The 27,442-nt window shown below is 55.5% G+C and overlaps 1 protein-coding gene across 2 annotated transcripts in view; it reads right to left on the reverse strand.

Annotated features, from left to right (window-relative positions):
- CCDC17 (coiled-coil domain containing 17) overlaps window positions 1–27,442 on the reverse strand; it is a 38,710-nt gene that overhangs the window by 1,912 nt on the left and 9,356 nt on the right. Inside the window, exons 9-30 of one of the 2 annotated variants that reach the window (XM_045026997.1) lie at window positions 25,769–25,986; window positions 24,779–24,861; window positions 24,000–24,215; window positions 23,050–23,272; window positions 22,596–22,706; window positions 21,876–22,033; window positions 17,894–18,086; window positions 17,265–17,357; window positions 15,617–15,803; window positions 15,407–15,513; window positions 14,090–14,230; window positions 13,076–13,230; window positions 12,437–12,557; window positions 12,119–12,235; window positions 10,539–10,636; window positions 10,200–10,412; window positions 9,426–9,606; window positions 7,385–7,567; window positions 6,630–6,887; window positions 5,656–5,724; window positions 3,615–3,698; window positions 2,090–2,203 (exon numbers count right to left, since the gene is read on the reverse strand). In XM_045026997.1, the coding sequence (XP_044882932.1) occupies window positions 2,090–2,203; window positions 3,615–3,698; window positions 5,656–5,724; window positions 6,630–6,887; window positions 7,385–7,567; window positions 9,426–9,606; window positions 10,200–10,412; window positions 10,539–10,636; window positions 12,119–12,235; window positions 12,437–12,557; window positions 13,076–13,230; window positions 14,090–14,230; window positions 15,407–15,513; window positions 15,617–15,803; window positions 17,265–17,357; window positions 17,894–18,086; window positions 21,876–22,033; window positions 22,596–22,706; window positions 23,050–23,272; window positions 24,000–24,215; window positions 24,779–24,861; window positions 25,769–25,986 (3,323 nt within the window). The remainder of the gene's footprint in view (window positions 1–2,089; window positions 2,204–3,614; window positions 3,699–5,655; window positions 5,725–6,629; window positions 6,888–7,384; window positions 7,568–9,425; window positions 9,607–10,199; window positions 10,413–10,538; window positions 10,637–12,118; window positions 12,236–12,436; window positions 12,558–13,075; window positions 13,231–14,089; window positions 14,231–15,406; window positions 15,514–15,616; window positions 15,804–17,264; window positions 17,358–17,893; window positions 18,087–21,875; window positions 22,034–22,595; window positions 22,707–23,049; window positions 23,273–23,999; window positions 24,216–24,778; window positions 24,862–25,768; window positions 25,987–27,442) is intronic. The other variant, XM_045026998.1, reaches the window with a different exon arrangement.

The following is a 27,442-nucleotide window of genomic DNA, read 5'->3' on the forward strand; positions in this document are numbered from 1 at the left end:
TAATCGTGTCCTCCAAAGCACTTGCAACCCCTCCCAGCTTGGTATCATCCAGAAACTCATAAGTGTACTCTCTACATTATTATTTAAATAATTGATGAAGATATTGAACAGAACCAGACCCAGAACTGATCCCTGTGGGACCCCACTCATTATGCCCTTCCGGCATGACTGAACCACCAATTACTCTCCAGGAAGGGTTTTGCACCAACCTTATAGTAGCTCCATCGAGGTTGCTTATGAGAAGGTTGGGTGAGACAGTCTCAAAAGCTTTACTAAAGCCAAGATCAGTGAGGAATTACTGTAAGGTTGTGGTTATGGTCCTGAAAATGCAACTTTAAGCGAAACAATGTTAAGCGAATCCAATTTCCCCAAAAGAATTAATGTAAAGGGGGGTTTAGGTTCTAGGGAATTTTTTTTCCCCCAGACAAAAGACTGTGCACATACGCGCACACTCTCTAAGTTTTAAACAATTTAATACTGGTACACAGTGATAATTGTGAAGCTTGGTTGAGGTGGGATATTTCCCTTACTGCTAAATGATGAACTAGCAGGTGGCTGAGCCCTCAAGGGTTAACTGACTCTGCAAGGCAGCAGGAATGGAGGGAGATATGCACATTTCCCCTTTAAGTACACTGCCTTGTTAATTGGATCATCTTGCTGAGACCACAGCTACTACAAGCTCCCTCTGTCCTGAGCCCTGCTCTACGGAAGATGGGGTAAGTGGGGTGCAGGGGGACACCCTGACATTAGCCTTCCCTCTCCCCCAGCACAGCAAGCAGGAGTCTCGGGGAGCAGCACATGGGCAGTGGGGGGAGAGACAGCTGAACTGCAGGCAGCTGCTGCACAGGAAACGGGGGGGGGCGGGGAGCTGACTGGGGGCTGCCAGTCCACCCTGGTTCCACGCCCCTCACCAGCTAGCTGCAACAGGCTGCTCTTCCTGCAAGCAGTAAAAAAGCAGGCGGCTGTCAAACAATGTTAGAAGGCAGCATTACAGAACTTTAAACGAGCATGTTCCCTAATTGATCAGCAACGAAACAAAGTTAACTGGGATGACTTTAAGTGAGGAATTACTGTATACCCCATTTACTGCTTTCCCCCACCCCATCCACAAAGCTTGTTATCCTGTCAAAGAAAGCTGGCGGAGTGGTTTGACACAATTTGTTCTTGACAAATCCACGCTGTTATTTATCACCTTATTCTAAATGTTTGCAAATTTGATTGCTTAATTATTTGCTCTATCATCTTTCCAGGTACAGAAGTTAAGCTGACTGGTCTGTAATTCCCCAGGTTGTCCGTATTATAGATTGGCACTATATTTGCCTTTTTCCACTCGTCTGGAATCTCTCCTGTCTTCCATGACTTTTTGATAATTGCTAATAGTTCAGATAGCTCCTCGAGTATTCTAGGATGCATTTAATCAGACCCTGGTGATTTGATGACATCTAACTTGTTTAAGTAATTTTTAACTTGTGCCTTTCCTATTTTATTGGCATTCACTATGTGAGAGGTCCAATCACCACCAACCTTGGTGAAAACCGAAACAAATAAGTCATTAAGCACCTCTGCCATTTCCACATAGTCTGTATTTGTGCATTTGGTTTTTCTCACCTAAGTGTAGCCCCTTACATTTGTCTTTGAGGAATGTCATTTTGTTGGCTATAGCCTCATTCTCCAAATTTATCAAGATCTCTCTTTGAATTTTAGCTATATCCTCCAAAGAGTTTGTAACCCCCCCAACTCTGTCATCTGCAATTGTAATCAGTATGGTCTCTATTACCATGCTCAGATCATTAATAAAAATGTTACTGCCACTAGACCCCCAACAGATTCACGTGGAACACCACTTGTGACCGCTTTCCAATCTGACATCATTCCACTAATACTCTTTCTTTGTGGTTGTTTAACCAATTATGTATCTATTTAATGTAGTTCTACCAAGCGTGCATTTCTCCAGCTTGCTTATGAGCGTATCGGGGGAGTGTGTCAAAAGCCTTGCTAATGTCCAGGTATTACATCCACTGCCTTCCCCCATCCACCAAACCAATTAGATTGTCAAAGAAGGTTAATACAGGTAACATAGCTTTCTTACCTCTTGCTGGGTTTCTGCCTTCTCCTGTGGCATCAGATCTGTAACTTTAGCACCACCAGGCTCCTTCTTGTAAAACTCTATGCCTTCCTTGGGGAGGTAGGACTGATTGATACCCTGAGGATAAAAAATGGAAGGCTAACAGAGTGGGGAAACTTAAAAGATAGCTTCAATTGTGCAGTGTTCTTTAACATTTTTGATACCAGGGACCAGCTTGCTTTCTAAACTGTCAGAGAGATCGTAAGCACCAGCACCGCTCCAGTGACCAGTTGTTTAGAAACACTGCTCGGGTACATGTAAAACAATGTCTTACTGGGGTAGTGATGAGGTGCCTATAACCTTGTTAATCTAAGAGTCCCAAACATTCAGTGGTGCTGGATCTCAAAGGTTTTGTCTTGGAAACTAAGGTTCAGTGTTTACTTCTAGACCAGGTAACTAGAAAACTCTAGTTGGACAGATGTGTATGTATATAACCTCATTAAATTATTTAAATAGGAATACAGGAAGACATTCCCTCCCTACATAACCCTTTGCAGGAGTCTGACTTTTTTTCCATGCCATTGTCAATAAACTCTGCCCTCCAGAACCCTGCTGATGGTGACCAGTCAAGTTAAGTACCAATACAGCAAGAAATTTTTCCAATTTATGCTTTAATTTCACCCTCCATTTAGTGATATATATACACACCCAAAATCCCTCTACCTCCCTATTGCTGATTGAAGGGGAGAAGGGATAATCAGACCTCAAGTGATTTTTAAGGTCATAGTGTGAGACAGTAAAACTTGGGTGTTCAGGCTCCCAGGTTATATGCACTTTAACCACCGTCCTCTTTCCCTTCTTTAGGTGAAAGTAGAGGTAATTACTACACGTCCTGTAATGTTCGAAGGGTAAACAATCTTGTGGAAGTTCCCTTCCGTCTATTATTTTCCCCTCTGCTATTGACACTCCCTATAGATGTCCTGTAATAACTGGTACTTCTGGCTTTTGTAGCAAGTATCTTCCATTGCAGTCAGATATTTGAAGTAGTGGGGTCTATTCCTTCATGTGCAAGCCACTGCCATTAGTAGTGGTGAGTTGTGGCTGTCTGCTTAGAATCTGCATTGTGAATAACTTTGGTACTAGTGTGGGAACCCACCTGTACTCCCTCTTCAAGAAAATCCACGACTTAGCCCCTCCATCAATGTTCCCAGGCTGGTGCTGATTCTCTAAGTACTGCTCTTCGTGCAAGTACTGAGCAATTAGAGCAGTGCTACTGGGCAGTGACGTGTTGTTAGTAATTCTGTTCTTTAGCTAAGACCTAAAATGGGTTGCCTGACCACCTCCTGAGCATTAAACATTGCATGGCACATGCTCCCAAAGTGGTGGCACCCAGGTTTCCTGGACAAATTTCTACACAAGTGGGGGGCTGCCTCCTTATGTTAATTGGTAGTATCAAGGGTGAGGAAACCCTATGGCCAAGTGCCAATTCAGTTCAAAGGAGGACACCTGCTGCACCTCTCTACTGACACCGACGCATCAAAATGCTCACCTGTTTGGTGGGCAGGCTAAGCTCTTCATCCCGCCTACCATCTGCTATACGGACAACCACAGATGCCCCTTTTACCAACTGAATCTGTGAGATGGAGAACACCTGTCAGCCTGGTGTTTGGGGATAACTGAACAGCACCCACAATTGGAGTCAGATTTAAAAAAAAACCCTTGGCTCCTAGCTGATCTCACTGTGACACTGCCCAGGGGGATGACTTGGCCGGGTTATGGATTCTGCGCTCTCAAAAATCTCTTTGCTCTCCTGCTAGTTACAAGCGCTGCACTGTGTTGGCCTGGACAGACACTGTAGCCTAATACTTTAGGCTCTGCGCCAAAGTGTGCGCACCTGGGGAGATCCATTTTAATTGGCTAAAGGAGGTTACTACCCTTGTGCAAAGTAGGTATAAAATGGCACTCAATCAGCATTCTCCAGGCAGCCCGGGGACAGCACTTTGCACAGCTGTGACTGAGATGAAGTGGAAGGCAGGGGAGCTCTGGCATGTGAGTGACTCCAGGCCCAGCTGTATAGTATGCAGGAATTTAAGAAGGATGTTTATGCTCAACTCACTGGTACCTCTTAAACTGCAGCACCAGACTTTTTGTATGTAATATAGTCGGCTTTGGAGACAGTGTTTCTCTATAGACAGGAGGCATAAAAAGCATTCAAATTTGGGACAAGCCTAGAAGCATTTGGTCTGAGACTGACATGTAGCTGTGTTGTACTTGCAAACAGATTGGCGCATCACTAGACATCAGACCAGACTAAAGTTCAGTGTTGGAGGACAGATTAAAGGGAAACTGCTTCTAACCTACTGAAGAAATAATTTTTTTTACACTTTGCCAAAGGTGCTAACCAGCGTAATATATTACAATCCACCCAGCACCCTCTTACATTTCAAACAACTAAAACCAGCTGGGAGGGCTAATGGGCCTTTGATTCCTCCAAGACCACGAGCAGTTTGAAAAGAATCCTCGTGTCTCAGGGTGAGGTCACATTTAGTCTGGATGATTTCACTTTAGAGGGCTTGTGTCAAGACCCAGGAAAGAGGGGTAACAGCGGCCCGGGAGAGGGCTGTGGCAGGGGAAAGCTGGGCTGATTGGGGGAGCAGCCGCAGCTGTGGCCAGCTCAATCAGGGCCCAGCTGGCCCTTATAGGAGGGCAGTGGGCCAGGCGCTAAGACTCTCTCTCTAGCTTTCAGAGAGAGAAGGACCGGGCTGCCTGGGAAGCCGAGGAGGGTACCTAGGGTGGAGCAGGGCTGGGGAAGGGCAGAGGGAGCTGGGGAGCTCCAGCCTCACAAGGCCCCAGGCTGAGTTAAGGCCCCCCAAGAGGGTACTGGGGTTGCAGGGGGCAGCCCAGAGCTAGGCAGCGGCAGCTGGTCCAACCCCCCTTGCCAATGATGAGTGGTTTATAGACTGCCGTCCGCCCCAGGGAGCGGGGGCTAGATGATGACTGGCAGTAGGGGAGGGTTGGGGGCTCCCCTAGGTGGAGTGACCCAGATTGTGGGTTGCTGCTAGGGGGCAGAACCCTGATGTAAAGGGCACCAGGGTCCGGGAGGGACACGGGCGCCAGCGGCAGGTGAGACACCGGCTTGCAGAGGGCGCTCCAGAGGCTGGAAGAGCTAATTCCCAGGACAACCAGCAGGAGGCGCTGCGCTGGTGAGTCATCACCCCACCACAGGGCTAGAGATGAGTTTTCTACTTGTCTGCGCTACAAAATTCAACCTTGAACTGAGCACAGACGGGTCTGTTCTGCCTGGCCCCTGGGGAACAGTTGTATTGTGCAGCTGGCACATACAGGACAGTGCTGAGGCCTGAAGCAGAAACGAAGCTCCATTAGCTCTGCAGGGCTAACGAGATTTTTACTCCTTTAAGGCCCTAGTTCTGACCCAATTGGCATCAAGGGGAATTTGACCATGCAGTGAGGTGGGTCAGGAGGAGTCATTTTTACAGGTCATTTTTCATCCCAACCTTAACACTGTAGACTCGTCTCGCTATTGCACAGTGATTAAAAACACAGTGCACTGGCATGGCACGATTACTCACCGCTTTCCTGTCCACCAGCCCCTGCGTAACGCTGGCACACGTCCCTTGGGAGAAGGAGATCACAATGTTCTGTTGGAACACGAGCAATTCTCACCCTTAGCTGAAGAACTAGTCTGCACACCCAACAGCAACTGCAATGTGTCGCCTCCCTCCCCACCCCCACCCCCACCGTTCTCCCCAATGGCGGCACAAGATGAGTCCCGTGGAGAGGAGCAGCTGCAGAAGCAGCCAAAGATGGGACCTTTTGCCAGTCAGAGAACTCCTGAGACGGGACTTTCTCTGCCCTGTGCTGATCGGCTGTTTCTCCATCCCTCAGAAGCATTTCACCTCAGTGTCACGCCCACACGTGACCCACCTGCCCTGTCCCCTTCACTTAATGTCCCTCTCCCGTCACGTCACTTTCCATTTAGCTGATCTCCTCCAAATTAACCCCTGGGCCCTCACTCCAAAACCCTGTGGCACTAACATGCCCTTTGCTGCCCTCACACTGTTTGCTCTGCATATGTGTTACCCTAGTAGCCAACACAGGGAGGGGGAAGGGGAGTATGTCGACACCGGGATAAAAATCCGCCGCTGGCCCTGGTCAGCTGGCCTGGAAAATTGTTGTGTAGCTGGTGCCCGAGCTTTGGGGCCCTGTGAGGCAGGGACCCTGCCAGCTGTGGGTTTTTCATCCCTGTGTAAATGTATCCTTAGAGCGTAAGCTCTTCAGGACAGTGACTGCTGCTTTGTCCGTACAATGCTCTTGGCTGGTCCTGGGGTGCTACCGTAGCAAACATGACATCATAATCCTTAAAGACTAAGGCACCTGAGACGACGATGCTGAGTACTAAGGGACCTGACTAGCAAGGGAAGGGGAAAGGAACCTTCTCTGCGTGCAGCACTTTTCATCCCAAAGGTGCTACAGAAAAGCGTGAAGGCACGCGGGAGAGCTGCATTTGACCACCAGGGGATCCCTGATGAGAACGGGTCTGTACCTGGCTCGGAGCTCCCTGGTACAGAGGCAGCTGATAAACATCAGTGTTGCAGTAGCCACTAGAGAACACTTGGAGAACAGCCCACACTTCCCTCCCCAGGACGTAGCGCAGCCGTTCGCCCGCTTTCCTCATGATTCCTCTCGGCACAGGCCTGGTGGCTGCCTCTTTGCCCGGAGCGTCTGGCTCAGGGTTCACCAGGACTTCGTACAGGTGGATAATCACCGTTAGATACTCATTGTAAATCCTCTGGGGAAAGGACTGGAAGGAAAGAAAACATTAACCGTGGAAAACGAGAAACTGATCAAGAAACTGGAGACCATTTCATGGGCAGAGGTGGAAGCTCTGTTTCTTAAAACAAAACACTTCAATGCATAACCTAATGGACCAGTGGCTTGAGCAGCTGGCAGCCTGGGTTCTGACTCACTATGTGACTGCTGAGCTTCCGTTTGTCCTATCTGCAAAATCAGGATCCTCTGACCCTGCTTTGGAGTTCACACCATGCTTCTTGGTCTGACAGGGCCCAAGTCTGGTGCCCTTTAAAGCCTATATCTCCAGGTTCTCTCTGTGAGCAAGGCAGGGTTTTAACGTTGACGCTGGCTCAAGCTATGTTGTAATGGATATTTAAGACGTTGAGTTGCAGGTGTGCTTAGAGCCTCATCAGATGCATTGTATCAGGACAACCAACTATCTTAACCCACTCTATTTTCTTCCTTTATGTTCCTATGTAAATGAGAAGCACCTGCAGAAAGCATTACCTTGAATCCATCCAGCCACACAGGCCATCGCTGGTAGCTGTCAAGGTCAAGCTCCTCCACAAAGACAGGATGATCGTATTTTAGCCAGGGTCTCCCAAAATAAAAGGCCCCAGGGGGATTGAAGCAGAAATGAGCCACTGTCAAACCAGACCAGGGTAGATTCTTGGCACCATCCACTGCAAACTGGAACAACCAAGAGCAAAGAGATCAACAGCCAGGGACATTTGTAATCCAGAGACCGTAGGTGGATGGACTAATACCAGCTGCACACCATGAATGGGTGGTCAGAACTGCCCCACAAAACCAGGAGTCTGACGGGGGAAAGGGAAAGGGAAACGCCTCTCAAATTGTACTGTCAATTCCAAAACAGTTGGCTGGTTCTGCGAGAGTGACCGGAAGTGGACTAGTTAACGACCGACATTTTTTAAGTCATTGGCAGAGTTTAGCATTGACGTGAGGGCAGTGCGCCTCTGACTCCTGCTTCCAGACTCCGTGTCTCTGCGTCTCAGCCAGATAACCCCGGCCTGTTTTCCTTTGCAACCACAAAGGGTGGAAACCTTTTTTTTTTTTGGGTGGTGGTGGTGAGAATAAAATCTTAAATTCTCTAGAAAGCGGCAGGGCCCCAAAGCAGGATGCGTGCAGTGTGTGTCTGCGGATCACCTGGGACCAGCTCCATCCTAGCCCCATGGGGAACCTACACAAACGCAGCAAGTGTGTGGGACGAAACCCTTTGCACTGACAGTGGTCTTGGACACTCTCCCCTGGTGCCAGGAGAACAATCAGATTATTGAAGCAAGCCAATAGTACAGTCATTCCATTACCTATGTGGGGCCCAACAGCTGTTCTCTGACTGAGAAACACGCTCCTTGAATCACCTGCCAGACAATCCTGACCTCCGCACCAACCTCTCTCTTTATCAGCCCAATTCCAGTGTCCACCAGGACACAATACAATCATTTAAGACTATGATTTGCAATTGGACCTGCAGGGGATTCAGGCAGGCAGCTTGCAATTACCGGAGTTAGAATTTTGGGGTTTACCCCTCTCATCTTGCAAAATTGCCATGGGATCTTTAACTCTCCCAAGCGATCAGCACGCTGGTTTTACATCTTATCCAAAATACAGGGCTGATCACTTCTGGCAGCTCTCACAAGCTAAGCAGAGTCAGTACTCGGATGGGAGAGTGAGTGTCCCTAAGTAGCAGCACTAAATCAATGCACTTGCATGGGGCAATGTCTACTGATGGACTGGTAGGTCCGCTGCAGGATAAGGAAAATACATGGCCAGTTCCTCAGTTTGTCTGAGGCTCAAATCCTTCCACTCAGGCAGTAACTGGGGAGCACAGAGGGATGGCATCCGACTGTGAAACATTTAGTGCTGCCTCAGGTGCTATATTTTTAAGTCACAGCCACAGCAGAACCTCAGAGTCACGAACACCAGAGCTACAAACTGACCGATCGACCATACCCTCATTTGGAACCGGAAGAGCACAATCAGGCAGCAGCAGAGACCAACCCCCCCACCCCCCAAACGACTAATACAGCACAGTGCTGTGTTAAAAGTAAACTACTAAAAAATAAGGGGAAAGTTTAAAAAAAAAATTTGACAAGCTAAGGAAACTCTTTCTGGGCTTGTTTCATTTAAATTAAGATGGTTCAAAGCAGCATTTTCCTTCTGGATGGTAAAGTTTCAAAGCTGTATTAAGTCAATGTTCAGCTGTAAACTTTCGAAACAACCAGAACGTTTTGTTCAGGGTTACGAACAACCTCCATCCCCGAGGTGTCTGTAACTCTGAGGTTCTACTGTACGTACTATTGCTCCAAATCTGTGGCCAGCTAGGACTTCACGGCAACAGTAGAGGTAGAACTCAGACCCTCTTGCTCAAGGACACTGGCCTTTATGATAAAGGAAGGTCTCTGCTATCCATGAGCAGTATAGGGCCAGTGATACACAGCCAAGTATTTCTTATTTCACCCAGAAGAGGACTGGCCCACACACAGGCATTAGCCAGTACATTTCACTCTACCCGTTTGCTGTTCACCTTAATGCCGTACGTAGGGAGGTATCGAGAGACATAGGTAAGGTTGAAAGACTGAGGGCTGCTGTCCGTCATCCTGGTCAGTTTCTCTTTGATCCAAGCAGCGATCTCCTCATCTGTATTCAGCTCCGGGCCTTCGTTTCCTGCAAGCTGAGGGACAATCTCCCGAACCAGCACTGCAGACCTGAGCACAGCAGGGAGGGAACAGGAAGCCACGACGCTGAACAGAGGCATAAAGTCAGGAAAGGCTGCAGAGAGAAGTGCTCCATCCATCTCCAAGCCACACCCAGCACCTCGCACTCAGGCCCAGAGAGAAGCGCTGGGAGACAGACGCTGCCTGGCTGGAACCATCCATGGGGGTGACCAAAGATTACATACAGTCTGCTGAGACTGGAACTGCAGAGGGCGCTGTAGGTCAGGACCGAGGGACTGGCTGGCTGCAGCGGGCTGGCTGCAGGTCCAGAACAGACCGGGAGAGCTGGTGGGAGCGTCTCAGGACTGAAATAACGGAGGGGAGGCTGCGGGTCAGGCCTGAGATGTCTTGGTGGAGCTGAGTGGGGGAGCCCAGGGTAGCAGGGGCTGCAGATCAGGACTGAGGGGCACTGGCAGAGCAGCGGGTGGGGCACCTTCTTGCATTGGAGCTGGCGGCACACAGTGCTAGCAATGCTATGCCAGTGCCCCTGCTGTCCCTGTCCTTCCAGGGGCAGCAAATTCACCCACACGATTCAGCCCAAAGAAGAAAAGCTCATTTTTCTCAGGCCCCCGGCACCAGCTCACCTGTTGCCCATGGCGCTGTAGAGGCACCTCTCTCCGGCGGTGGGCACGACCGAGTCTGAATAATAGACCCCGTCTGAATAGTCAGGCCTGGGCTGGAAGAGGCCGAGTCTGACCCAGTCCGCCGGGGGAGCCAGGCTTCTCTGCAGGGTTTGATGGCTGGAGTCCACGGGGGCTTTGAGCAGCCTGACTAGCAGGCTGGCACATGGGACGTACCTGTGAGGAGAGGAGCGGCACAGGGGTGAGAGGCTGCACAGTCCACAGCAAAGTGCGGGACGTTACAGAGGCAAGACACACACAAGAGGGGAGTGAGCCGGCCGGGAGCCGGGTGCGAGGGGTTACCGTCCTGCGGAGGTGAGGGCACCGACAGAGAAGGGCTGGTCCGTGGCAGGGCCACTGTGGTACAGGCGAAGCTGGTGGGCCCCCTCGTTCAGAGAGACCTAATCAAAGCAAAAGCTACAGGTCACTCGATCCACTCTCCACTGCTAGCCACAGCTTCCCACTCCGGAGGGGCAGGAATCGCTCTGCGAACCCACCGCTGCCCCCAACACTTTCCCGGACAGACCCAGCTGCCTCCTAAGCACATTCCAAGCCTACAGCTGATCTCCAGCCTTGGCCTGGGAAGCCCCTGAGGTCATTGGATTCCTGGTTTCAGCAACAATCCAGTTCACCCAGATCGCCCCGCCCCGCCCCAGAGCACGGGGGAGCTCGCCCGGATCCCCCCCCTGCCTCGCCCCACCCCAGAGCACGGGTGAACTCGCCCAGATCCCCCCCTGCCTCGCCCCGCCCCAGAGCACGGGGGAGCTCGCCCAGATCCCCCCCCTGCCTCGCCCCACCCCAGAGCACAGGGGAGCTCGCCCGGATCCCCCCCCGCCTCGCCCCGCCCCAGAGCACGGGGGAGCTCGCCCGGATCCCCCCCCCCGCCTCAGCCCACCCCAGAGCCCGGGGGCCCTCGCCCGGCCCCCCCCCCCGCCTCGCCCCGCCCCAGAGCACGGGGGTGCTCGCCCGGATCCCCCCCCCCGCCTCGGCCCGCCCCAGAGCACGGGGGAGCTCGCCCGGATCCCCCCCTGCCTCGCCCCAGAGCACGGGTGAACTCGCCCAGATCCCCCCCCTGCCTCGCCCCACCCCAGAGCACTGGGGAACTCGCCCAGATCCCCCCCCTGCCTCGCCCCACCCCAGAGCACAGGGGAGCTCGCCCGGATCCCCCCCGCCTCGCCCCACCCCAGAGCACAGGGGTACTCGCCCGGATCCCCCCCCCGCCTCGGACCGCCGCTGAGCACGGGTGAACTCGCCCAGATCCCCCCCCTGCCTCGCCCCACCCCAGAGCACAGGGGAACTCGCCCAGATCCCCCCCCTGCCTCGCCCCACCCCAGAGCACAGGGGAGCTCGCCCGGATCCCCCCCGCCTCGCCCCACCCCAGAGCACAGGGGAACTCGCCCGGATCCCCCCCCCGCCTCGGCCCGCCCCAGAGCACGGGGGAGCTCGCCCGGATCCCCCCCCCCCCGCCTCGGCCCGCCCCAGAGCACGGGGGAGCTCGCCCGGATCCCCCCCCCGCCTCGCCCCACCCCAGGGCACAGGGGAGCTCACCAGGATCCCCCCCCCGCCCCGCCCCGCCCCAGAGCACGGGGGAGCTCGCCCGGATCCCCCCCCCGCCTCGCCCCGCCCCAGAGCACGGGGGAGCTCGCCCGGATCCCCCCCCGCCTCGCCCCACCCCAGGGCACAGGGGAGCTCACCAGGATCCCCCCCTGCCTCGCCCCACCCAAGGGCACGGGGGAACTTGCCCGGATCCCCCCCGGCCCAGAGCACAGGGGAGATCACCCGGATCCCCCCACCACAGAGTATGGGGTACTTTCCCAGACCCCCCCACCTGCCCTGCCCCAGAGCCCACTGCCCTGTCCCCAAAGCATGGGGGGGGGGCTCACCTGGATCCCCTGGGAATCTGCAGCAGGGGCTTTGTGCATCCCAGATTCCACAAAGAGATTGAGAGCTGCCCAGCCAATTAGGACGAGCTTGGAACTGAACCGATCCAGAGAGTAGAGCTGTAAGAATCAAAGGCAGCTCGGTGTCAAGTCAGAGCTCCCCTGGGCAGATCCTGCACCTGCATTTAGACACAGCTGGGCCAGCACCTTGCAGTTAACACCTCACAAACTCAGTACAGTCCCATCACTCGCAGGGAAGAGCAGCTCCCCTCTCCCGCCCCACACAGCTATGGCTTGTCATCTCCCGGGCGCAGCACAGACCTTTAGCAAGAGCGTAGCGGAGGGCGGCACTGCTGGATTCCGGATCTCCACGCTATAGCTGTAGAGTGGCTCGAAGATATTGCTGCTCAAATCGATGCCGGTGGAAATGTCTGGCCCGATCCTGAAAGGAAAAGGCCGGGAAGAGAACATAAACCAAAGATCAGTGTCTTCTGGGAGAGAAGTCTGGGGCCCTTCCACTGTTCTCCGAGCTCAGACTGTTGGGGGGGGTCTCGACATGCTGCACTAGGATCACTTCAACCCTTAGATCCATCTCGCACCGGTTAGACAAGCCACCCTGCACCTGCTGAGCGGAGTGGGAGCAGCGTGTCTGTGTGCAGGGCTAGCATGCACCATGGGGTCCCCAAAAGTCTCCACCTCATGACCCAGCATTTGCAAGGTCAGTAATTCACAGTGATGAAGGTACGAGAGGCAGAGGTAAATGTGGATCTGCATGTGCACTAAGGTACATGCATTTTCATTACCATTCCTGGCCCGTCTGCACCTCCCCAGGCCCTGGTTCTGATCCAGAGCCCAGGGCTTGTCATTCCCCCGCTGGACCCAACGGCGCTAGATGACATATTGAGAGAGAAGAGGAAGCCTCGCCCTCCTGGTGACGGCCCGTGAATCACTCCTCCTTACTGGTGGTAGCTGCTGTCAAAGATCCGGCCAGTGACCCTAGTGACGGTGACGGCATCGGGCAGGAACCGGGCCCCGTCGATGTACAGGTCGAAGCCATCTGCGGCGCTGAAGGGCTCCGAGGCGGGCGTCTCCCTGGTGTGATGGATGAACGCTGCCTGCAAAGACATCACCGGATCTCATTGCAGAGCCCCGTCGGCCACCAGCTGGGGCGTGGGGGTGGGTCCCGTTCTTCGGGCAGGGAATGAGATGGGGCCGTCGCTGCTGATTACAAGACCCTGCCTCTTGGTGGGAGGTTAGACGAGACGACCCTTCTGGGTCCGTGGTTCTGTGAGGACAGGTGGGGATGCTCTGAGCTCAGTGAACCTAACAAGCCCCACATCTCCTGTGCGTGGGCACTACACAAAGTGAAACACGGGGCAGCATCATGGGGCACTGTAGTGAAGGCTGCGCTGGCCCACACGGGAGAGGGGGACACGAAGCCACTTCACTCCTCCCCTGGCTGAACTGACGGGACCCCCAGAGTCAGGACAGAGGGACGCCCCACCCAGGGCTGAGCATGCCGGCTCCGATGCAGATCCAAGCAGGCCAGCCCTGTTCACAAGCAAATGCTCCATTCCCAGTGCGTCTGCCTACCCCCGCTACGTGCCGGGGGGGTTGCTGGATCGGGGCTGAAAGCGCCTCGCACTCAGAGCCAAGCCCTTGGGAAAAGGGGGAAGCCCAAGTCCGGAGGCGTATCAGAAGCCAGTGGGCTGAAGGCTGCTGGTTGGCTGCCACGTGCTGAGCCCCCAGTGGTCTCTCCCCCGCTCAGCGGACTGGGGGTGCGGCAGTGACACACGCAGAATGTGGGAGTCTCAGACCAGGTCAAGAGAGAGCCGTCTAACCCAGCAATCATGCCAAGGGCAAGACTCTGCCTGTCTCCCTGGCCTGGCTCTGCCTTGAACCCCTCTGTGGGCAGGAGACTCAGCCCTCCTGCTTTGCTTGGAGATCCCAGGGCCTGGGCACTGGGGCACTCACCCAGGGCCAGTCCCGCGGCTGGCTGAGAGGAACTGGCGACTCGTGGGGGAAAGGCTGCTCCGGCTTCTCGTTGCTGAACAGGTGCAGCCTCACGCTGGCACTGCCGTATGGCTCGAAGCTCTTGTGCTGCCGCTCCTCGGGCTGAGACGGGCACCGTGCCGCACCCACAGAGACAAGGCAGGGCGGGGGGGGGACATCAGTCAGGGTGCGATGCTGGCTGTGCCCTGAGAGGTGGGGTCTGTGCTGGTGCTGAGCAAGGGGATCAGGATGTGCCTTCATCACAGCCCTGGCTGGGACGTGAACAGGAGCCCTCCAGCCACTCTTCCGCTAGCTCCTTTCACAAACACGCCAAGCCAGGTCCTGATCCCCGGCCGTGGGACTAGCCCTGGGCAGAACACCCCTCCTCTCGCCATCAGAGCCCGGCGCAAACCTTCCTACATTTGCACAGACTCAGGCCCAGCCAGTCAGACCATGAGCTTTCCATATCCGGGTGACACGGTAACAGGCCCCCAATGAGTGGGGGATAATGGAATCTTATGAGGGTCAACCAGGGCTGGAGACAGAAATCCAGGCCATCATAAAGAAATAAACTTCCAGGCCGTATTTCCAGCACTGTTCCTGTTCTCTCAACTCCCTGCTTAACTAACCCTCCAAAATGCCACAAGGTGATGCTGTAACTCAAGGCATTGCAACACCTCCGTGCTGCTGCCCTCGGAAGAGCTGGGAGCAGCATTGCCAAGCCTGCCCTGCCAAGGCCTGCAGCCCAAAAAGACATTCCTACGTTTGTTTCCATGCCATAGTGTTTGCTCCCCAACAGCAACCAGGGAACAACCTGGAAACTTTGTTCTCCTGGCAAATTTCAACCCTGAACGGGATGGAATGGAAAACTGGAGAAATGCATTAATTAACGGCGCTTAGCACTGCCTGCTCAAGGAGCCTGGATTCGGATCAACAACATAATGAGAAAAAAAATAATCAGGGAATCAAGGAGGGAACATTTTTGTGCCAGGCGAAAGCCTCCGCACACCTGCTGCGCTTTCCCACGGCAGGAACCAGCGTGGTGGTGCAGAAGGTGCATTGCCCATGGAGGTCCCATAGGCATCACTTTATAGCTCCCCGGTAGACTGCCACTGTTCACACAGGCCCTGCTCATGCAGTCCTTGCTCAAGCAAGTTAGTGGGAGTTTTGCCAGAATTAGGACAGCAGGCTCGGGCCCTCAGCCGCCTGCCTTGTGTGTCCCATTATTACCCTCCGGTGAGGTTAACCCCAGGGCCATCACGCTGGCTTCTGTTGGCCCAGCGACGGGGACAGACTTACCAGGACTGAGAGCGTATGGGCAGGAGGCACAGGGCCATGATACAGGGTCAGATCATGGGGCCCCGTGTTCCAGGTCACTGCTCCTAGGCCCCCTTTCCTCGCCACAGCTGCAAGGAGAAGATGTAAAGAAACTAACGTCACCGTCTCTCGCTGGGAACGGAGCCCCCAAGCCTCCGGCTGGCTGGGAAGCCATATGCACCGACGGCTTACCGGATCCAGCAGGCTTGGTCAGCCTGAGGACGGCCCAGGCAGCCAACCACGCATCAGTTCCCAGCAGCAGCGGCTGCCTGCCTGACCCCTGGTCCCACGGGGTGGTGGCCACCCCTCCACTGGGCCAGTGGTAAAAGCGGACAATCAGGAGCATGTCCTCCTGCGGCAGCAGGTCCAGGAAAGTCATCTGGGGGAGAGAGAGAGAGAGGGGCTGCCTTTACAGAAACCTCCCTGGAGCGGGCCAGGAGTCTGTGCCCGTCTAGCGTAGCTGCTGACACAGCAGTGTCTGAGTGCCGCACAATCACTAATGGACTTCCCCTCACACGCCCCTGCGAGGCAGGGCAGGGCTGTTCCTGCCATCGTACAGCCGGGCTCCTGACACACATAAAAATGAAGGATCTGGCCCGGGGTCATGCAGGGAGTTCATGGCAGAGGCAGGATTTGAACCCAGAGCTCCTGAGCCCCAGGCCGGTGTCTTAACCACAGAGCCTTGCCCCCTCCCTAGCCACTGTCCTGTCCACGCTGCTCACCCAGGAGCTGGTGTTCTCCAGCCTTCCCAAAGCGGAAGCGCGTCTCCTGGGCCATCCCCTGCATGGTTCTCAGAACGCTCCCTTCTGCAGGCTACCCGGGAAGGCTCCGTCCCCCACCCGCCACCCTGCTCGCTGAAACGTCCCAGGGGCGTGCTGGGCTCTGCATGGCCCTCACGCCTCAGAGGGAGGGACCTGCCACCTTCCTGCTTGTGCCCTGCTGGGCCTAGCGGAGGGCAATTCGATGTCACGGCCCCCATGGCACAGCGACCAAACCTCCCGACGCCATGGTTCTAGCATCCCACCCAAAGGTGCCCTTAGGGGCTGGGGAGAAGGGTTTTCCACATGCCAGAGCCCACCGTGTGGGTGCCACCCAGAAGGAATGGGCTTGTGGGCAGAGGAAGCAGACGTCTGTCCCCCCGTTGCAAATACACCCCAACCTCCTGCAGGAACCAGACCTCGGGACCAGGTGTCGTATTTTTTGTTCGTCATTAGACCTAGTAACTCCAGTGCGCACGGCTGGGTCTCTCTGCACCCTGCGTCGGGGATCATGCGGTGTGCTACGGGGCATTGAGGGGAGACTGCAAGCACCCTGGCGTTTATGGGCATGATGGAATATGCAATGGAAGAATAGGGCGAAATTGCCAGTAGTCTGGCGGGGTTAGGCATTCGGGGACTGTGGGCGTACTGTGAGCAGGCCAGGGCAATGGGTCAGACAGGTGCATTGTGGGTACTAGGCCTGGGGAATTAGGGGTGTATTGTGAGCAGGCTGGGGCAGCAATCAGGATGTGCACGTTTCCTTTTGCTGGCTACACCCATCGGGGTGCCATCCCGTGGAACAGGCTGCCCGTGTGCAGCTCAGACGGAACTCAGGCTCCCAGACACCCCACACGCTGGGGCTGACTGCTGCGGTCAGGGAAGGCAAACAGAGCTGGACTGAACTCTCCCCGGCTGCTCTGCAGCTTGGCGGGGGGTAGGGGGGTCATTTTAACTTGTGTCACTGATTCTGGACCAGGGCTCCCCTGCTCTCTTTCTGTGGCCAAGGACTCTCGGCAACCTTGTGAAAGCCTCAGTTTGGGGATCCCCCCCTTAAGTGACACCCCAAAGTTTTGTCAAGCTACCTCCTGCTCCCCGAATATGAAGTAGCCGAGTTTAATGTTGGATCTCACAGGGGTAGTGTAGCAGGTCATCCCGGCGTCCCTGGTGCTGATCACCTGGACAGACAGACAGACACACAAACCTATCAACAAGGGGAAGCCGTAAAGTCCTGAGTGATACTCCAGACTGTGGAGCAGGTTTTCATTGCAGAGCAGCAACAGGGATCGATTAAGCAATAGCCTCCTGCAAGTGATCTGCTCCCATCTGAATGGTGGAGGGACCAGAGCAGGGATGAAATGGGGCTGGAGGTTCTGGTTCTTGTGGGGGTGGAACTGCTGTCCTCTCTATGCCCTATGGTGGCAAACGGGCCACTCTCCCTCCCCTCTTAGGAAGGCCTAGAGCTAGCAAAGTGCGGGATACCCCTGAACGGCCCCATCTGACATGGAAATAATCCCTCTCTCCAGCACCTTCCCCTCTAGCCCTGGCCCAGGGGCCGGGGGGTGCAGTCAAATTCAGACTCACCGTTCCCCAAGCACAACAGCGTCGGCTCCTGGTGGGAGTCCTTCACCAGCTGCTCCAGGGGGTTGGGGATCTGGCAGCTGGTGCATTCACCCTGGCAGTGACCACGCACAGATGCAGAGGTGAGCCCTACCTGCCCCGTTTTCTGGTGGTAGCCAGTCAGCCTGAGGACCCCGTCTCCCAGCGGGGCGCCTTTCACCCGGTCTATGACGAACCCCAACCTCTTCCCTGCGTCGTCATCATTCCTGGGATCTCCCTGCTGGGGCTGTGTCCTGCGTTCCTGGGCCTCCGTCAACTTCCCGCCCCGAAGGGCTGCTCCACCATGCCTGGAAGGGTTCGGCCTGATTACTGATTGCTGCATGCTGGGCCCTGCCGCAGCCTCACGAGGGGAGGGTTGGCTCAGCAGCGGGACCCTCCAAGAGCCAGGAGGGCACAGATGGAGCAGAGGCCTAGTGGTGAAAGGCCCCAGCCCCCTTCCCTGTCTCACTTCAGGGCTGGAGAGCTCAGTGGCCACCCTTATGCTCTGGGCCACCGCCCCTTACCCAAACGGGACCGGCACAGGCCAGTGCGAGAGACGCCGGCCTCGCGGCCTGCAGCTGTGTGACCTGGGTCCTGCGAATGCCAAACCAGGGGACAGGGCGGCCAGCAGCCAGCCTTCTCATTATCACTCCAGGGATGTATTTGGGGTCACCTGTCGAACAACAGGGGCAGGGGGCTGGCTGTGCATGGGGCTCAGCTCTGAGCAGCAGCAGCCCCACAGAACGACCATGCTACAGCACGGCCCGCTACTGTCCCCAGCCCCACAGCTACTGCTGCGACAACACCCGCAGCCCGGAGAAAGACAGGCGGCCAACGGGAAGAACCAGACAATCCAACAGTCTTTACCTGCGAGGGCCTTGGAGTGGTCTGTGATCCCTGAGCTTCTGGGGTCCTGCCAGGACCCAAAAGTGAGAGTGCGGGTGAGGGGGAGGAAAGGGGGATGGGAAGAAGGGAGCGGCCAAGCTGGCTGCAGTACAGTGTCCAGGATACGCGGGGCCCGCAGGGGTATGTGCTGGTGTCAGGGCGCCTGGTGCTGTCCTGTGCTTCCCTCCCTGAGTCAGCAGCTCGTAGGTGGTGGCGGGGACATGAAAGAGAAAGCCTGGGATGTGCTGCTGGCACGGCATGGCCCATCGGGACAGCATTGACCCCTTGGCCTGCTGAGGGCCAGCGCTATGGGGCAGACTCGGAACAAGGGATACGCTGCAGGCTGCTCTGCAGAACGCGGGGCTCATTGAATTAGCACCGGCACATTTCTGGCATCATCACGTGGTGGCTATTTATACAGCCCCTTCCATCCCAGGCAGGACAGAAGGGTAACCGGGAGGTTCCTTACGGAGCCAGGAAAGGGCTGCCCCCGCCAATGTAGGTGGGAAGGACAGGGCAGCCAATGAGACCCAGCCCACGTGCGCTTGGAAGGACAGGGCACTAGCTGCTAACCTACAAAGAAGACCTGGGAGAAGGCATGCAGCAAAGGCGGGGATGCTTGCAGTACGGGGACGCTGAGATCAGTGTCAGAGACAGGGTCACCCCGAGCAGAGAGCCCAGGGAGGAGAAATTAGCAGGTCAGCGTCAGACAGAGAGAGACCTCGGAGAATCAGAGACAGCTTTTGTTAAGCAGTGACAGCCGGGGCCAAAACCACCAAAGGTGAGAAAGAGGAGCTGGACTCTCCCCAGGCTGGGATCCCACAAACCCGGGACCCCTCGTTACTGGTGTTATTCACACGCCCATCAGAACATGCCTGGAGGCCCACATGGAAAATCTACGCACACAGCCAACGGGTAGGGTCTATCTTAACCTAATGTCAAAGTGACCCCCAAAACACCAAGCCCCGACCTTCAGCTCCGCTATCCCCAGGAGAAAGCCTTGGGGGCTTCACCGTGTGCTGGGAAGGCCCATGAACCTGAGCACTGTCAGAGCAAGCGAGGGGAGCATATTCCAAAGCCTGGGTGGGGGAAGGCTCTACCTCACCAGAGGAAAATGCACAGCTGTGCAGAGCCAGGAACGACGCAGATTGCTCATGAACACCAGCTGAGGATCTTGCTGCTGCTGCTGCTTACCGCTCAGAACAGAAAAGCAGCCTGAACTTGGGAGAAAAAACAGTCTGCAGCATTTGCAAGCTGGTAATGAATCTACGGCTCTTTCTTTAAGCCAGGCGTCGTGCATTGGCAAGCACGGCTTAGTACGCACGGTCACAGAACCACAGAAATGCAGGGCTGGAAGGGCCCCTGAGAGGACATCTAGTCCAGCCCCTGTGCTGAGACAGGACCAAATAAACCTAGACAGGCATTTGCACATGCAAATTACAGAAACTACCCATCATGCCATGTGCTAATCCTGTCGGAGCACAGAATCCGGCCCTGACCCACAGTCTGTACTCAAGCAAAGTTGCCAGTCGTGGGTGTTTTGCCTGCAATCGTGAGTGCTGGGTTTTAGCCTCTGTCAATTTACACGTGCAAATGGCTGGATTTAAAGGCCTTTAAAGAAAAAAAATTGGTCCTTTAAAAACAAAAACTCAGTGTGACCCCAAAAGGGACATATTCAAACCATTCACAGAACACACAGTCCAAAAAGGCCCAGAACCTGCTGCCACTGCATTCAAAGGCAAAACTCTCATTGATGTCAATGGCAGCTGGATTGAGCCGGGAATCCTAAAAAATTACACTAATTACCTTGCAAATACAAACAGACTCGTGGTACAAAGAGTCTCAATGTTACAGGTGGAAGGATACGAAAAGTAGTCCTCCCTGAAATGCTGGCTGAAATGTGTCTAACATTCCTGCCCTTTCGCCTCCTTCACCTGCACTCTGCCCCCTCCCCAGCACTTCCGCTCACATTTACAAAACCAACCCACCTGAGAGGCGTTTCCTTCTCCTGCCTCAAATGTAGAAACACCTCTCTCCTCCCACCCAAAAATTCCCCCTGCCTGAGGCCCAGGCAGGGCAACATTTAGCTCCACCCCAGGGACACCTGCAGCCAAACAACGCCACGGCTTTAATGTCGGCTATCTGGGGGCAGGCAGGCTGGAAATGGGGGCTTGCTTCTGCTGGGAAAGGCAGGTTTCCCCTCTGAGGGACCCAGCACTAGCTGCAAGCCCTGGAAGGGCCTGAGGTATCCTGCTTTAAACCCCTGGCTTATATATCTAGGAGCACTGTTCTAGGGGTGTTTGAGATTTACTAACTTTCATTATTCGTTCCCCTCAAGCCCTGCGCACAGGGAGTTGTGGTAACGAAGGGCACGTCTACACAGCAAAGGCGCTCAGAGATCAGGTCAACTGACCCGAGCTCACGCCGCAGGGCTAAAAATAGCAGTGTAGACATTTGGGCTCAGGCGGGACCCCAAGATCCTTCCTCCTACCTGAGTTTCAGAGCCCGGGCTCCAGCCCCAGCCCAAACATCTGCACTGCTATTTTTAGCCCCACAGCGCAAGCCCAAGTCAGCTGACCTGGGCTCTTGCTACCAAGGGGTCTTTTTTGCTGTGTAGACGTATCCTCTGCGGTGCCTGACTTTTTAAGTAGAGGGGTACAAGAAGAAGTCCCATTACAATTCCTAAAACAGTTTTTCTGCAACATGGGAGGCATGCACAGAACACAGAGAAGCGTGACGTGGGCCAGTACCTCCTGCCCTTTGTCCGTCTCTGTCTATTTGGATGATAAGCTCTTTGGCCAGGGAACTCTCTTTGGATACATCTGCACAGCACCTGGCACAACAGGGCTCCGATTGCCTGGGGCCCGTGGACCTGACCGTAATACAAATACTCATGTCTATTACTAGAACTTGTTTGGGTTGGTCCCATAACTCACAGATGAGCTTGTCACCTATGAGTAATGCAGCCACCCCAAAGGAGCGCTGATAAAACCCTTTCACCACCCCGTAGTGCCATGTATTAATTATACAAACCCACATAGGCGCATTTACACACACACACGACTCTTGGGCTGTGTTTATGCGTCTTTCCATCCCTTTTTAATACTACATTTTGATCATTTTCCTGACTCAGGGTTAGGGGAAGGGAAATCCCATTCCCGGAGGGCCACTCCTGGAATGGGGGGGAAGGGCTGGAACATCCCCTTTCTCACCTTTGACTAGTTTTGTGCTGGACGGGCTGCTCCTGAATAGGAGGCGGGTCAACAAAGCCAGTGTAAGGAGAAGCAGAAAGGTACAGGCCGGTGGGGGCAGGGTGGGAAGGGCGTTGGGTTGGAAGGCTGCCTGCAGGGGGCGCTGTGCGACTGGACACCTGTAATCAAGAGCAGAAAGCACATTAATTACAGAAAGCAGCCAGGATGGAGGGGCCACTCCTGCTGCAGAAATAACTGTCTGTTGGCGATGCCACACGGACAGGAGCGGGGACATGATGCTGTCAGAGGAGTCACTGGGCAGGCAGGGTTGAATCTCCGAGCCCTGGATCTGAAAGCAGGAGCGGAGCAGAAAGACCCTGCCGGGAGACAGAGCACCTCGCTGTACCTCAAACAGCAGGAGGCGTTGCACGGAACCTACCCTCCGACACCTGCCTGGGAGCGAACCCCGAGGCACGCGTACACAGGGTGGAGTCCGTGCTGCTAGCCGAGCGCCTCTCAGACATGGGCAGCGCGTGGGCAGAGCTGGGGAATGGAATCCCGGAGGAAGATGTGCCATTGCAGGCCGGCAACAAACCCGGCGACCAGAGCACTTCCTACACTTCAAGGAACCCAGCCTGAGGAGACGAGCCCTCATGGGCACGTGTTAGCTTCCTGCTCTAGGCTAAGCAGGGGGCTGTCCAGGCCACTGCTGGCATCAAACGCAGGAGGGCTCCTGCTCACCGTGGGAGGGTACTGGTACATGGCGGCGTTGCCAGGGTCGATCTCGGCCATCGACTGCATGTCGGCGTCTCTCGCATTCACCACCCGAAGGTACAGCTCCGTCTTGCCAGCCTGCGGGAGGAGCCAGAGGTCAGGTCTCTGGAGGGCGGGTCTGGGACTGGAGAGGTATCATCACTTGGCTTTGGACAATGCAAGGCCTGGAGTAGCCAGCTTGTTCTGCATTTCAGACCTCCACCATTTTTTGCTCTAGCCCAGTCTTAAAAACAGGGCGACGGTTTGTTTTTTCCACACTTGCCGAGCCCAGTAAGGGCTGCAGGGGTTTTGCTGAAGCTTTAAGCGAATAACTAACTGACCTCGAAGGCAACAGCACGAGAGCCTCGCCCCAGAATGAGGAGGGAACGACCCAGAGAGGGGGAAGGGCAGGTGTCCTGGATCTCAGGAAGGCCCTACACACCTGAGGGATCCCGTTCAGCTGTTCCGTTGTGAGGCCCGGCTGCACCGGAAGCAACCGCACCGGAATCTTCCATCGCCCGCTGATCAGCTGGTGGAGCTGGTCAAAAAGGTGGATTTTGGCCCATCCCCGGGAGGCCAGGCGCTGGATCTCCTGCCCGTAGGCGTCGAAGCCCCCAGAGGCCTGCAGCTCCATCACCAGAGCGATGGAGGTTGAGGGCCGGACTCTGGAAGGCAGGGACGAGGGAAGCCGTTATGGACAGAGGTGTCACAGAAGCAGGAAGATCTTCCCTCCTCACCGCAGCCGCTTCACAGCCTGCCCTCACCGAGCTGCTCTCTGTGCATTGCCTGGTTCAGAGCGTAAGCTCTCCAGGGCAGGGACTGGGGCTGGTTATTAAAGCACCACACACATTTACCATGCAGGGGGAATGGTTTCTGGGTAACGGTAATCGATAGCCTCCCGCGTGTTCACAACATCCCAAACAGCACTAATCAGTTCACTTCACACCTGGCGGGGGCTCTCAAACAGGGACTGAAATCCACCGCCCACCCCACCCCTCAGGTCAGCAAAGACATTCTAGCAGCTCTGCCTAGGAACGCTAACCAAGCCAACCATCAGAGCGGCAGTGCCCAGTGGGACGAAGCTCGGGCACCCTTGCTGTAGCAACGCTGCACAAAAGAACATAGGATCTGTTGTCGCAGATCAAACCACGGCCCCACCCAGTCTGGGGTGCTTTTTCCAACAGTCACCAACACCAGATGCCTCAAGGGAAGGGAAAGCAGATGACACCCAGCTGATTTTGCAATGCTGTCCATGGAGGGAAAGTGTTCCTTGGCCAGCTGTTCCCAAGCACCAGTTAAAGAGACACCCGGTGTAGCAGGGCAGGAAAAAGAGGATTAATTCATTCCATACATTCAGGAAGAAGGCGGCAGGAGTTTGCCAGCGCAGCTCACCTTGGGACCGGCTGTTTAGCCGATAGAATTGCACTGTTGCCTCTCTGCCCATCTACTACATACGGTGGGGACTGGCCCATTTGGCAGTAAGCGACAGGGAGAGGGGTTGGCTTGCCCATCTCCTGCCCATTACGGTAAAGCCCAGCCACCAGGCAAACCTGGGAGAAGGTAGGGTCCAAGCCCAGCAGGAAATCGTAGAATATCACAAAGCCGGCCCTGTGAGGGAGGGAGAGGAGGCAGAGAGACAGGTGAGGAGAACCCTCTGCACTGCACAAGCATCCCTGGATGGGGAAACTGAGGCACAGAGCGGAGCAGTGACTTGGTGATAAAACCAAGTAGTCCTGATATCCAGAGCTCTGCTCTAGCTACTGGGCACACTCCGGAAGGCAGATGTTAACTGCAGTGAAAAGCTCCTGGGTATCTGGGGGAAGCTCCCCCTGCTAGTGTGGGTCATTTGCCAGCAGCAGCCTTTGAAGAGAGAGTGTTGCAATGACCCTACTACACAGAGGAAGCATTTGATGCCTGGCTTCCTCCAGAGGTGGAGAGCAGCAGCTGCAGTTTTACAACAGGGATTGTTAACAGTTATTGCTGGAGAGACATGAACCAGCTCTCTCGTGCCCTGTTGCCTTTCTCCTGCTGAAGCAGCCTGGTCAGCATGTTCTCAACCCGCCGGGGCAACTCATGATGGCCAGTTCCCGATGCCTCCTACAAAGCGGAGTGGGAATTGCAGCAAAGGATTATGGGATGTAGGGCTGGCTGGCCAATGACAAGACACGTACGCTGGGTCATACGGAGCAGGTCCCAGGGCGTCGGGAGGGTCCAGCAAGTGTCTGCTGAGATGGGTCTGAGGTCCCATTCGGTCCTGCAACAGGCAGAAATAGCATGAAGAGCTTCCAGACTGGCCCCCCTGCATCACAAACAGCAGCGGAGATCAGCCAGACGCCGGGCCGTGACTGCTAGAACTCACCTGCTGCCCACAGAGCCCCAGCCCTGCCAGAGGGCAAATCGGGGTCAGAGAAGGAAAAGGCTGGTTAAGTATGTGATCTAGTGGGATCGTTCCTTCTGGTGTCCTCGTACATTCTCCAGTTTAGTTTTTAAATGCCTCTACTCACCTGCTGAACATGAAGCCCATGATTAAGTGCTGACTTGAGGCCACCGTGACAAAAATGACACGTGGAAGTGGTCAGGGATGCGCAGGGAGCAGGCAGGGTGGATGGGACAATGACACCGTCACATTTCTGGCTATGCAGATGTTAACCTGCCATGTGGAGACCTGGAGACAAGTGGCATGCTGTGCACACGTGGGGTTCGGTGTAGCTGTCAGTGTCAGGACAGACACACACCTGGGGATCTACAGCTAACCATCCACCAGGTGCTCTGAACCCACAGTCACACCCAGCTTCCTGCGAGGGATTCTGGATCCTGCTGCCCAGGCAGTATTTCCTGTAGTGAGCAGGACTGTAATTACAGCTGCCACTGGAGGGCACTCAAAGCACCATGGGAACTATTAGCACATGCCGGGTCTGGGCACTTGGGAGCCACCGGTACACCAGGATGTGGCTGGGGGGTTATGTTCTTCAGGAAGCCAGAGCAGAAACAACCTGGGAGCTGGTCTGCACACGAGCTTTCCTTCAGTCAGGAACTGGAACACCAGGAGGGGCCAGATCCTGGATTGTTTCAGGCCCATAATTGTCTCCCGGAGACATTAAAAGTCAGCTACCAAGGCAACAGGAGACCTTGTGGGCCCCATCCCCGGGGAAAGGACTCACCATGAAGGGGAGCTCCCGCAGGCCTGGCAGAGGCAGGGGCGGGGGAGGTGGCAGGGGCGGGGCCACCGGCGGCGGGAGCATGGGTGGCGACCTCCTCCCAGCCCGTCGTGGCTGCATCCTCTCTGCCTCACGTCTCAGCATCCCGACCTCGGCGTGCAGCTGAGCCATCTCCATCGCGTGCGCCCGCTGCTGCTCCGCCAGCTCTTTGTCCAGAGCGCCTGGGGGAAGGGAGCCAGAAAGGAGAGGGGAGGCGCACTGCCTGAACACAGGGTGCCATCGTGGGTCCTGGGCCACAGAGGGAGGGAGAGGAGCAGGCAGCCCAGATGCCCCGCTCACTGCGCTGGCTCTCCATTCATCTTCACTGGGTGTGACTGGACGGATCCCTGCTCCCCCCACACTGCCCCGCAACCCCAGCATGCCCGGCACCCAGGAGAACGCTCACACAGCTGGGCACAAGGAGCTCTTGGGAAAGAGCTCCCAGCTGCAGAGCTGCAGATCAGGAGCACGGCACGAGGCTCATCTCTTGGCATCCGCCTTTCCTTGACGGAGGAGACAGCAACTCTCTGGCCAGCAAGTCCTTCCTCCGCTTCGTTCTCTCCACCGAAGGGCAGGGCCATGTATGAAACTGAGCGGGGGGCGCAAGGAAAGGGACCTACGAGGATGTCACTGACCCTTCATGTCCTCGTGCCCAGTGAGCAGATGTCACAGTAACGGGGGGCAGGGACAGGGAAAGATAAACACTAATAGATGTGCAGGGACACCCACCCCAGCCAAGCACCTGCCCTACTGCACATGCCTGCAGCTTCCCACAAGCTGGTGCTCTGTCATGGCATCAGGGGTGATGGGCAGGAGACAGGAGAGCGCAGCACATACTGCAACCAGTATCAGCTCCCTCCCCTGGTGCTGCACAGGGCCATCGGGCCAGCAGCTCCCGTGACAGGGCTGCTGTTAATTAACATAGTGCTTGGCTGGTGTTTTACGAGACTGTAACTGGAAAACATCTGAGTTACACTATATGCATAGCAGGCCGGGGGTCTCCCGCCAGCAGCTGTGTGCAATAATTAGCATGGCTTATTTAATGCCCCCACACACACCATGGGTCATTGGCAAGGACTGACCCTCCGACCTTCAGCCCTGAAGCACAGGCCTCCACCACTAGAGCTGAGGGAGTGACACCAATAACTGGCAGCAGTAGTAGGTTCTTTCCCTCTGTGTGGCGTCCGCAGGGGACCCCACATGCATCTCAGGATGCATTAACAGCCCCCTCTCCCAGCACGTTGTGCTATCAAAGCTTCAACACAGGCACCACACAAGGAACACACCACCACTGACCAGAACACCCTCGCTCAGCCGGGTGCTGAATCCTGGGGCCCTGGCAAGGGGCGGGTTGCTGTCATGTTCACAGTGATGGCTAGTGTATTTACACATTTACCCACAGCCAGCAAGGGAGGGGGACACAGACCACACCGGGCCAAGCCCCGGCAGGTGTCAGAACGGTGCAGAGGGAAGGCTGACAGCCCAGGGGAAAGGGCAGCACATTTCCAGGACACCCTGGGATTGGTACTGTCATGGAAACGGAGCCAAACTAGGAGATCCCTCTAGCTGTGCAGCCTGCTGTGGCCTCCGGATGGAGGCTGAGATGCGGCGTCAGCTGGCAGCTCTTGGCCACAATCT

The sequence above is a fragment of the Mauremys mutica genome, chromosome 8 (assembly GCF_020497125.1).
Source record: "Mauremys mutica isolate MM-2020 ecotype Southern chromosome 8, ASM2049712v1, whole genome shotgun sequence".
In the NCBI taxonomy this organism is placed as follows: domain Eukaryota; kingdom Metazoa; phylum Chordata; order Testudines; family Geoemydidae; genus Mauremys; species Mauremys mutica.